Raw genomic sequence first — 12,102 nt, forward strand, 5'->3', positions numbered from 1 at the left:
AAAAAAGACTGGCGATGCGTCTTATTTTACATGCACCTAAAATACACCCTAACAATTTTTTCAAGTCATACAAATATCCCTATTACATGCAAATACCTTTCAACTAAATGCATGTTTCACTTCTAAATATTAAACTAATGTATGAAAGTAGTTCTTATCCACACAATTTAGTCTATTTTCCTAGTGAATCGAAAATGGAAACCAGTGAGCTATAACGTACTGGACTTGAAACTTTTCTACAAATCTATTGTCCTAATAGTGACACTAATGCCAATTATTTGCCCTAACCTGAAGTAACAAAATAGTTAACTTATCTTCTATATGTAGGATTTTAGTTGTCACAACACTGAGAGAATTGAATCAGCTGTCGAAAATAAACTGGACTCATCTTAAATACTAAGCTGCCACCATATTGGCTACACTGGTTATGTAACGACCCATGGCATACATTCAGGGGCTTTTCGAGGAGTTTCTTCTCCCTCTCTATATAGTCACCCTGATCTGATGTAGCCCCAGCATGTCCTCAGATCTTTAAACAGATTGCATAGCCACATCTCATGGCCAACACCGTTTGCCGCAAACTGCTTGCAAAAGTTCTCACAGGGGAAGTGTGTGTTCTTCCACGCAGCAGCCACCTGTTATCCATAAATTCTTGGCAATAATTTTTCAGATCTAATCATACTCAATGGAAAACAGAATGCGACACGCATATATATCTGATGTAAAATCTTTAATGAATAAAATGAACATAATTACAAATTAAGGACAATTTTCCTACAACTGAACCATCTGAAACATCAGTCATTATCTGTAAAACATCTTGTACCTGTGAAGAGTAAGTCTTGACATTGCTATTCAAGTAATGTCTAACTCAAATAAATCAATATTAAAAACATCTTAAAGTAATGATTTTTGACACGAGAAGTATCAAAACAAATACAGAAAGGCATCAGAAATATTTTTCAGGCTATTTCATGTATTCATGTATAAATTCTACAATAGCATATCCCCAAGAATATTCATGATCTCTACTGGGGGTTTGTGACTGTTCTGCGTTGATAGATATCGCACAATATCAGTAATTTTAAGATATGCACTTTGTTGTTGATCACAAAACCAGTATGTTGACATTAGTCATTGGAACATTTTCAGTCAGTACAAATCTTGACTGTACACACAACAACATTTCATTGTAACATGTCTCGTGTAACACAAGATTTCACTGCCAAATTTTGAAACCTAAACACAATATAATTCCAGATTGTATACACGGTACATGCAAACCAGAACACATTAGACCTAAAATCGTTGTTTACAACCAAACAAGACTTGAAAATATACGTTTAAGGAATGGGTCAGTGATGACAAGTCGCAATACTATCGAGATGAGCTGGAACTGGATCGACTGTAACGTCTACGTCTTGCAGGTGACCTTGACCTTGTCCGAGATCGTCGTCTTGGTGGTGAACGTCGTCGTGGAGGAGGAGACCTGTTCATGAAAACATGGGTTGATAGTTTGTTGATACTTCATGCTTTGGAGAAAACCACGAGAAGCGGTATCATTGTAAGAACCATCAAATCAGAATATATGACATACTGAACAGCAAAAGAAGAGCATGTTTTGAAAAAATGAAATGTCATGAAAGCAAGCATTCATGTTTATGTCTTCTATTTATACCTTAAATCTTGATACATCCGTTGTTAATTTGAACTGTTAAAAGGAATTATGTGTAAAGCAGTTTCATCAAACTAAACACAATCAACTAGAGAAATTAATCTGCAACAGTGACCATCCTCATAAGAGACCGTACAGAGAATACCTTCAACTTACAACATACTTTTCTACCTCTTGAACCTATAGTGTACCCACCTCCTCCTGTCTCTGTATCTTGGAGGGGACTGCCTCCATCTTGGGGGTGGTCGACGTGGAGGACTACGACGTGCAGGAGGACGTGGCACAGGTCTTGGTGCCAACACGGCGGCTGCTGTCACCTCTTGTCCATCAATCTGACCTGAAATTGACCGGAGCTTGAATCATTACAAACACAAAGCAGTTTGTGCAACAAATCTTAAAGAATGAGCCCTTGTTTGACAAAATTAACAAATGGCAAGCTGACTGATACAATCTTGATCTGATAATCCAGTGATTATGTAATTTTCTGAATAAAATTGGTATTTTATACTTATCCTGACTCATACTTAATTGCTTACTCTCCTCTTCCTGGCGAAGGTAGTGGAACACCTGAAATCCCTTGAAGTTTCCTTCTACCAGAAGTGGACGTAAAATCATACTCACCCAAGTATTACCTCCCTTTTCCCGGGCACAGGCACATGAGAATGCGAGAATTCATCGTGTCTGTGAGGGGAGGGGTGGCTGGAAGGGCTTTAGCCTAGAGTCAGGATAAGTATAAAATATCAATTTTATTCAGAAAATTACATATTTTTCCTTATCCTAACTCATGCTTAATTGCTTACAGAATCTGACGGAAACAGCGGTGTGTCAGGCCACGATGGATTCTGCTGTCAGTTGTAAATTACATCCAGTAATTAGCTCCCCCAACCGGAACTTGCAACGGCGATAATTCAGTCTAATTCTTCTCATATTCGTTGTAGATTTTGGGGGCAATGACATCCAGTTGAACTTGTCTTCCAGCAAAAGTAACTAGCGTCCTGCTAGTTTCTGATGCAACTAAATGTCAAGATATAGCAATTGAGACTAGTTGCGACCCTCTTCGCGTACAAGTATCTTCATTACAAGTACAGGATCATAATCACTCATGCTAGTCTGTTTAAGATGTGTTTATGGACTTTCCACCGTATAATCTGCAGAGCGTCTTGCTTCCACAAGTGATAAAACGGGTGAGTGAACTCAGCACCTTCAGGGACTGTTAGTAGCTGAGCAATGACAAGAAGCCCAAACTGATGAATGCCAGTCCTTCGTGGTTATGTCTCGTAGGTAGTGGTTAGCAAACACCGTGTTTGACTTCCAAAAGCAGCCCTCCATTATAGTTGATAGCGAGCAATTCCCATGTGGGTTGGAGGCTCGCGGAGGTTCCAATCCTGCTGCTTTAAAAGGCTCTCAATGTAACAGCTCTAATCCACACTGAGACAGTGTTGTGGGATACTTCCGTAAGTGTCTCAGTAGATATAGGGATAAACAGGCGCTTGAAACTTTGCTTTCTAGACTTGGTACTTGCGATGTATATCTTCAATGCTCTGACTGGACATAATTATAAATCTTGAGTATCATGGGGTCTAGAGATGGAAGATAGTGCCGGTATGTGGAATTCTCTACCCGGTTGACCTTTTTCGCAATAAAATCCCATTGTAGACCCAGATGAGCTGTCTGCTGATGACTTGCATCAAAGCTCGAGTGGTTGAAGTCTAGAGCATGAATTTCTGACATTCGTGCAGCTGTGGCCAAGGCAAGTAAAACAGCGTCCCAGCTGGAGCTCTAAATCTACGTTGTTGATCTTCCAAATTGAAGGAGCGTAGCAAGGCAAGTAACTCGGGTACTTTAGTCTGCTTGGTCTCCGTTTCCATGGTGACAACTGAGCTGAGAGCTGTCAAGTATGAAGACAATGTAGAACCTTTTAGACCTCTGGAATGTCGTGACACAAATATTTGATTTTGATATGTTCCACACGTGAAGTCGGAACACAGATGGGTTGCAGTCTGGTAGTTGTAGTGTTGGTTGTCTGAACTCCTCTATGTGTGTTGGAAACCAGTGTCTCATTAGCCTGTAAGGCGTGACCAAAGTCATTTGTAGCCTCTTGGTCTGTTTTATTTTCTCGATGACTTTTGGTAGCAGTACTGGAAGGGGAAACGCGAATGCCTTTTAGTCCTTCCTATGGGATGCTAAGAGCACCTGTTGCCCAGGTTAACGGATCTAGTACCGGTGATACAAAGGTTGCAGTTGAACCTTGTTGCAAATAAGTCTATTTGCGGCGATCCAAACGTCTGGCTGATTAACTAAAACGCCTCTCGAAGCAGCATCCACTCTGTTGGTGATGGACGAAGAGGACGAGATAAGGCTATGCCATGATGTTGCAGACTCCAGGTATGGGAAATGCTTTTATTTGGAGATTCAGACTGTCGACCATGTCGAAAAGTTGAAACAACAGGTGTAGTAGAGATGGCGATCGCCTTGACCATTGCTTGTTTAAGTAGAAAGTCACTGTTGAGTTGTCTGTGTGGATCATCAATAGCTTGTCTCTCAGTGTTGTTGACCAGTGATGGACAGCATGAATCACCACTTTCATTTCCAACTGGTTGATGGGAAGCGTTCGATCTTCCATCTTCCAGATTCCTGCTGCAACTTGTTGTTTAGATGGACACCCCATCCTTGGAGAGACGTGTTTACATAGAAATGTCGCTGGATGCCGACTGTAACAGATAAGTTCCTGCGCAGACATTTGACTGGCGAGTTCCCCATAGCGGGTGTGGTTTCAAGTTGTCCAGCATCATAAACCGGTGAAACCGTGACTCAGGAATCGCTGTCATAGACATAGTTGTATGCATCTTCTTCTGGTCATATTCTGAGAAAACATGAGCAGACCGAGTAGACATTAACACTGTCGTAATGGTAGCGGACAGAGTAGAACTTGTTCTAACATCAACTTGAACTTTGTCCCACCGATTCTCTGGGACAGCGGTGTATTTTTTTATTTGGAATTTAGATTCTTGATAGTGAAGTCCAACTGTAGACTGAGTGAACTTTTCTCATGCCGTGAAGATATGTCATTCTTCGTTTCCAGATCGTCAATACTATTCATTATAAGCGTGTTGACATTTGCAGGAAGTCTATAAAGATATTATGTTGTGCATATCCTGGCTCATAGTATCTCCTTCTCTCTCCCTTTATCTGAGATACTGTGTACACATTCTGTGTTATGTTCCCCTTGAACATCTCATGTCAATACATCCCTCCACTGCACATGCACATCAGCGTCCCAAGTGACCAGCCAATGACTTGTCACTTTCTGTAATTTCCACATAGTTAAAAAGAATTAGTGGAGAGCTGTGATATCCTGGGGGTACTTGAGACGTACAAGTCAAGATGAGTATTAAATAATAGTTTTACTCTCTCTGTATTTTTAAAAAAAATTTCCTATCATGACTCACACTATTTACCTGATTCATATAACCCCTAGGGTTTTCTCAGTCTAAAACTAACTTCTTGCCACAAAACAAGTAAATCCTAAACATGTTATGGTTTTGTAAGATTTACAAAGTATATCATTCTCACTTGTCTTGAGGTGTTCCACAACAATTATTCCATCAGTCACTCAAGCACCAAAGAGGATCAACATCTGCCTTAGTTGTTTTAACCCTCCACAAAGATTTCCTTCTTGTTCACATGACAAAATGAAGAACATCAAGTCAAAGTGAAAGTGAAACATGGAAACAGAATTTTGTCCAGCAGACAACAGTGGTGGGTGGGCAAGTGCGTGAACAGTATTTCAGTTATGCACAGGGAAATGAAACATATTCAGGGTATGAATCCCTTGATTCCATGACTAATGGTCATGTGCTGACAGACCAGGGATCTATGTCAAGGCCTGTTTGGGATTTAAACCTCTGACTAGCTGAATCTGGTATAGCTTACTGAGGCCTACTTGTCCGACTACTGAGCTACTTGTATCCTGTACATATCCAGTAATGACTATTCTGAACAGTTCTCTCTTACCTCCATCCATGTATTTGATTGCCTTCTCTGCTTCCTCAGGGTTGTCATATTCCACATAAGCAAAGCCCCTGTGGTATGGGTGAACTCTCTCAGTTGGCATCTCGATATTCTTGATGGTGCCATACACAGAGAAGATCTCCTGAATGTGTTCCTTGTTCACATTTCGAGTCAGTCGACCAATATGAACTTTGCATGGCTTGGGGGTAGGGCTACGCTTGCGTTTGCGTGGAGATCTACAATGATACATTAAACACATAATAGAAAATATACATGAAAATAACAAAAAAAAATAGAACATCAAAATCTACTTCGAAAGATAAATGAAGACATCTGTATTATATAAAATAACTGACATGATAAAATAATTGGAATTAGGAAATGTGACCATATAACAAGGGCATTGTGTCTTCTTTTCCTGAAACTTCTAATTTTTCCTTTCGTGCAGCGTCTGATTACCAAATGAAGGTTTGGATAACACCAGTGCTGGTCGATGAATTAGAAACATCTCTAATCACAAAGAGAAAGATTTTTAAAGATTTTTACAAGATCTGTCTTTCAAATAAACCCACTAGATTTACAGATTAGAGATTCTAATAACGATTGGCACAATATCATCAAGCATAGCAGACTATAACGCCAATCCTAAATCAGATAAATTTAATTTCTAACATTCTTCCTTTTACAGATTCTAAAGTAAATACTGGACATTTCTTGTGTTGAGTAGTATATTAGTATATATCCAACTAAAAAATATTACTACAGAGCATGGATCACATTCAGTAAAACAGTAAGACTCACGATGACTTGCGTCCCCTGCTGCGACTGCGACTACTACCAGAGCTACTACTTGATGATGAGCGGCTTGAGCTTGAACTCCCTGATCGGGAACTGCTTCCTGAGCTGCTGCTGCCAGAGCTGCTGCTTCCCGACGACGATGATGATGAACCTGATCTGCTTCTTGAACCTGAGGAGCTGAAGATAAAGAGCATCAAAAGTAACTGAATCTGACTGAATGAAAGAAAACATGGAAGTGGACTCTTGTGATTCACTGAATCATTTGACTGGTGCTACCATGTCACAACACAGTAAGTTCTATTTTAGGTCACTTATTGACACAAAACAGTGCATTTTAAAAGTTTTTCTCCTATGTTTGATATTAAGGAAATACCAGATAATACTAGAGTTAGACAATAAAATCAGATACACTGGCCGCTATATTTGTTCAACATGTTGGTTCTCACCTTCACATTCTTTAATATTAGTGTTCGAACCATGAGACCATGTATGGGATGACAGTCATGTGGAGTAATCCTATTTCTAACATCCTCCATATCTTCAAGGTTTATGTTCCAATAAATCTCCACTATACACTCTCCCTTGGCTGGCTTTACATCCAATCAGGTAGCATACCAATCACAACTCACTTTCACTTCTTAAATTATTTAACTGATTAAACCTGGCAACACAAATCATGCAGTGGAACTCCAAAAGAGGTAGAAGGAATTCTTGCATATACTTTTTTTTAAAGTTCAGGACCTGACAAAATTGTCTGTATGACTTCCCCCAATGCGAACAAACCTTTGCACCTGCAAACCTCTGGCCAGCTTGGTTGTAACAACGGCTTAGCTGATTGGATACTATGAGAATGCAGAGCCAGCAAAGGGAGGCAATAAAATTATCGGGCTGTAGATGCATCATGGGTGTAGTGTGGATTTATCTGAACGTATACCCTGGAGATATCGAGGATAGATTTCTGATGACTGTTATCAATATGAAGTCAATGCATAAACTTTAGAATTTTGGTACCTTTAAATCTCATAAATGACAAAACATAGTCAAAGATAACTTACGAGCTACTTCCACTACTGCTGGATGCTGCTCTCTTCTGTCTATCTCTTCCACGTTCCTTCTTTTCAGCAGTTCCTTTCTTCCGTTCTCTACTGCGACTCTGGCTTCTAGCCCTGTCAGATAATTTACATATTAGAACAAGAAGACAAAGTCATCAATGGCAAAATACTCTTTATGAATATGTCCATGAGTGAGTGAGTGAGAGTGAGTTTCTACATCACACTCAGCAATATTCCGGCTGTGTGATGGCAGTCTGTAAATAATCAAATCTGGGCCAGACAATCCAGTGACTAACAGCACGAACAATGATCTATTTAACTGGAATACAATGACGTCTGTCAACCAAATCAGTCACCATATTGCAAAGTGGAAGGAGAGCACTGAAAGGTTCTAAACTTTTGCACTGGAGCAGAGCATTATCACCAATGCTGAGGTCAAACTTGTTGCCAAGGAAATGGAAACATATTTTATTCAGAAATCCAAACTACAAAAAGGCACCAGTTCACCACCAGCCCTATATATGTGCCAACTTTGGTGATGAAATACTAAATGGTTTTAAGTTCTTCTCCGGAAAACAATGGCAAAATCTTTTCATGACTATGTCAATTAGTTATGACTATGTCAAATGATTTGGTGTGTATATATGGTAGTCAGTGAATTCAATTTTATGCCACATTAAGCAACATCCCAGCTGTTTGGCAAATGATCAAGAGCATGAGCATCAGTCTGCACAATTGGGCTACAATGATATGTGACATCTAAGTCAATGATAATATTGCTAAGTGGAAGGAGAGTATTGAAAGGCTTTAACGCTTACCATCAATTTCATGTGTAGCTAAACTTGTTGCCATGGAAATGCAAAATGTGTTTTATTCTGAAATACAAACCTACCAAAAGGCACTAGTTCACAAGACCCATCTATCTATGTGACAAGTTTGATGAAGAAATATTGGCAGCTTTTATATCTTTGCACTCGAAAAGGGCAACAACACCAATTTCAGTCAAGGTCAAACTTGTTGCCATGCCAAAAACTCAGAAATGCAAAACTACCAAAAAACCAAAAGGCACCAGTTTACCATCAGACTTATCTACCTGCCAGGGTTGGTGAAGAAATATGGAACGGTTTTAAGTTCTGCTCTGGAAAAAACAAATGTGCATTTACTGACAGGAGTGCATTTTAATACCCCTTGCAAAACGTGATAAAAACTGTTAACATATGCAAGAAATATTTCATTCTGATGTCCAAACTACCAAAAGGCACCAGTATACCACCAGACCTATATCTCGGCCAGGCTTGGTGAAGAAATATTAAAAGGTCTTTCTTAAAGGTAAATGTGCAGAGAAACTATTTTAATATCCCTGCCAAATGCGTTGTGGGGTATAATTATATATTCATGAGTTGGGTACCATTGCATTGTGGGGTATAATGATATGTTCATGGGTTGAACAGTACATCAAAGAGATTATGTCATGTTAGAATTTACTTTATTTAAAAAAACAGAAGAGCCTGAAACAATAATATTGATACAGTTGTGCCCTGTTTATCTGAGCACTTGTGTTTTTATTGAAATCGTCCTGATAAGTGAATTTTCGGATATCTGAATTACGGGCCATATGTACAAAGAAACGTACAAAGAAACGAACATAGTAGGCATAATCTCTACTGATTACACATAAATGAATATTGGTGCATACAAATTACAGTGTCTCATAGCTGGTCATGCTCGCCTTTTGCACTGGCTGTGTAGAAATGTGAGATGACCTTACTTAAGCGATAGTTCGAGGTTCTCACTGTCGTCTGCACACTCATAATAGCTAATCAGCTGATCAAGGCAAACACAAGCTTCCTTGTGAGACTTAAAATGTTGCATAAAAGATATTTCATGTGCGCAATTACTAAAGATTGGGTAGGAAATCTGAAAGCAAAACCAAGTGAGGAAATGGGAGTGTATCTTTGATGGTGGAGATAATTCATTTTGACATGAAAAGTATTTTTCAAATATTTGGCAACGTTTTCTCGCTTCGCTTGCATATAAGGAGACTTGTCATATTCTCTATGCTGCGCAACCGCATTTGCGCTACAATTTGCCTGTGGACAACTGATCAACATCCCGTGTGCAATTGACTATCAGTGTCCTCAGGAGGCTACTGTGTATGACCTCAGAGTTTGATGGAAGAAAAAGAAGTCTGTAGAATGGGGTGATTTTCATCAAACATTTTCTCTGGTGATAAGAAAACAACCTTCTTACACCCCCATGTATGAGAAACCCATGTGAGGAAACTGGTATGAAATATGTGTGAGACCGACATTTAATCCCATGACCGGTTACTCCATGTTGATGACCTAGGGTCAGGTAATGACAGACTACTTTTCTGATATAAATTCATTGATAAGTTATGCATGCTTCAGTCAAACTGAAACTTGTGTCGAAAACAAAAAATCCTTTACACCTACATGTTACTTTTTCGAGATTGCACCACAAACAGGTATTTATACAATGAAACACATTTAGAAAATATATAAAACATGATTCTTTAATTTGTAATTCCTTTTACTAAAACTTTTGCTTCCAGTCATGAAATCAAAAAGGGTTGAAATATCAGTGAACAAAAGTTTGGTGCTTTGGCTTATGTATGGAAATCTCACTGATTTTACTGATTTTGAGAAACAAGTTAATAGGACCAAGGCTTATCTATGGCACTATACGATAATAAACATCCTGCACCAATAAATTATACAGTGAGTGAGGGTTTCTATGCTTCTTTTAGCAATATTCCATCAATATTATGGCGGGGGACACATATTGTGCAAATCTAGGGAATTAACCCTGGTCTTCAGAGTGACTGACGAATGCCTTAACCACTAAGCTACTCCAGTCTAGGTTAACTTAAGTCTCAGTATTATTCATTACACTCCTCTAATGAGTCTAACAAACCCTAGTAGGAAGTCGCATCACTTAACATTTCAGCGACCTATGACCGCCCAAATGGACTTACCCAATCAGACATCGGCTACTGTTTAGGGTTGCCTGGACTTACAAACTTTCTATCAATAACACTGAATGTTCAGCAAATGAAAATCTGCATAAAACAAAGATATTTTACCTGCAGTATTTATGTTTAGGGCTTTCTGATGACATGGTTACCATTAGCCAACATTTCCGCAAGCTGATATCCTTGAATACTGAAAAAAATGCTATTTCCAGCCACTGTTTACACACTGTTGACAGTAATGTAGTGTGCTCCAGGTGCATCACCCAGAAGTTAGGGCACAAATCTTAATGAGGTAAAGTTAAAAGGGTGTGTGTGACTGTCAACTTTCACTATTTGGTGAGCTGTGTTCTGATTGGTCATTCTCAATGGTTTACTTAGACTGTAGGCTACCCAACCACCCCATTTTATAAACAAAGCAAAAACATTAAAAAAGGTATTATTAAGGTTTAATGTCGCAATCAACAATGTGAACGTGTGGCTTCTAAATGGATAAGTTACAGTAATGTGTCAATACAACAGACACTCATACAGATTGTAAACGGAGTGAGTGAGTGAGTTTGGTTTTACGCCGTAAACACAGTAGCCTTTTTTGGGTTGTTGAAGGCCTAGTCTACCCTTCTAGATCCTTAGGGTTAGTGAGTAAAGGTTAGGGTTGGCATACCTTTGGTGCGACTACATCCATCCGAAAAGAAATCAGAAAAATTGCGCCTGGTAAAGTGCACTACAGCAAGAGTTCCACCCGTAACCCCCCCCTTGAAATGTAATCGGTTTATTATGATTATTTCTAGGGGACAGGGTTTAGGGTTCAGATTTAACGTTATGTTAGGTTTAATTTTAGGATACGGATTAGGTTTAGGGTAGGCCTTCTACAAAACCATCTATTACAAGACATAGAATGAATTTAAAAAACGAAAACGGGGTTACGGGTGGAAATCTTTCCAGGGCGTGCCCATGGGCTAAGGATCTAGAAGGAGGGTGCCCAAGGGCTAAGGTTCTAGAAGGGGGGTGCCCAAGGGCTAAACATACAGCAGCGCGCTCATTAGCAAGAGCTCATCAGTCCCCAGCTAGCGCGCCCGGTAAACTGCACTCAAACTGACAGTGAGACTTGAGACTGAGACGTTGAATGGATCAGCTGTCTACCAAATAGGTTTCACCACACATTGAATGTATAGAGGCAAACGAAGTCACGAACATACACTAAATTCAAAGACCTTATGTTATTCATGGCTACGGTTTGAGCATAATTCTGCTCCCAATATTTCTATTTCAGAATGCTCTGGCTTCACCAGATGAAAACTATAACCACATGCTTGGATCAGGCCAACTTCGTTAACTTACATTTTGATGATTTTCACTTGCTTACAACAACTGTTCGCTATATGGAGGTACTTAAATATGTAAGAACCTTCCGCGAACGTGGGATCTCTTCGGCAACAGTCTACTTATACGTTCCGAACAACTTCACATGATCAAAACATATACCACACGTTTCTGACGACCAGACGCCGACACAACGTAGTGCGGTCGTATCGTAAATCTGATTGGATTAAATCTACGACTACACGTCATCA

At 39.5% G+C, this 12,102-nt stretch overlaps 1 protein-coding gene across 1 annotated transcript; it reads right to left on the reverse strand.

Annotated features, from left to right (window-relative positions):
* Nucleotides 1–709: 709 nt before the first annotated feature.
* On the reverse strand, nucleotides 710–12,075 carry LOC137285275 (RNA-binding protein with serine-rich domain 1-like). The gene is made up of 6 exons (XM_067817593.1): nucleotides 11,870–12,075; nucleotides 7,540–7,650; nucleotides 6,488–6,661; nucleotides 5,690–5,922; nucleotides 1,871–2,012; nucleotides 710–1,489 (listed from the first exon to the last, which is right to left on the reverse strand). Coding segments are annotated over exons 1-6 (774 nt in total). The 5' UTR covers nucleotides 11,872–12,075; the 3' UTR covers nucleotides 710–1,377.
* Nucleotides 12,076–12,102: the final 27 nt, after the last annotated feature.

Source organism: Haliotis asinina, chromosome 5 (genome assembly GCF_037392515.1).
Source record: "Haliotis asinina isolate JCU_RB_2024 chromosome 5, JCU_Hal_asi_v2, whole genome shotgun sequence".
Classification (NCBI taxonomy): Eukaryota; Metazoa; Mollusca; class Gastropoda; order Lepetellida; family Haliotidae; genus Haliotis; species Haliotis asinina.

What these genes read in the sequence shown, in the direction of transcription:
- LOC137285275 (XM_067817593.1), bottom strand. An exon ending in AGCAGGGGACGCAAGTCATC is followed by an intron (nt 5,923 to 6,487) that starts GTGAGTCTTACT and finishes GTATCATTGTAG; the next exon opens with ATCTCCACGCAAACGCAAGC. An exon ending in AGATACAGAGACAGGAGGAG is followed by an intron (nt 1,490 to 1,870) that starts GTGGGTACACTA and finishes TTTCATGAACAG; the next exon opens with GTCTCCTCCTCCACGACGAC.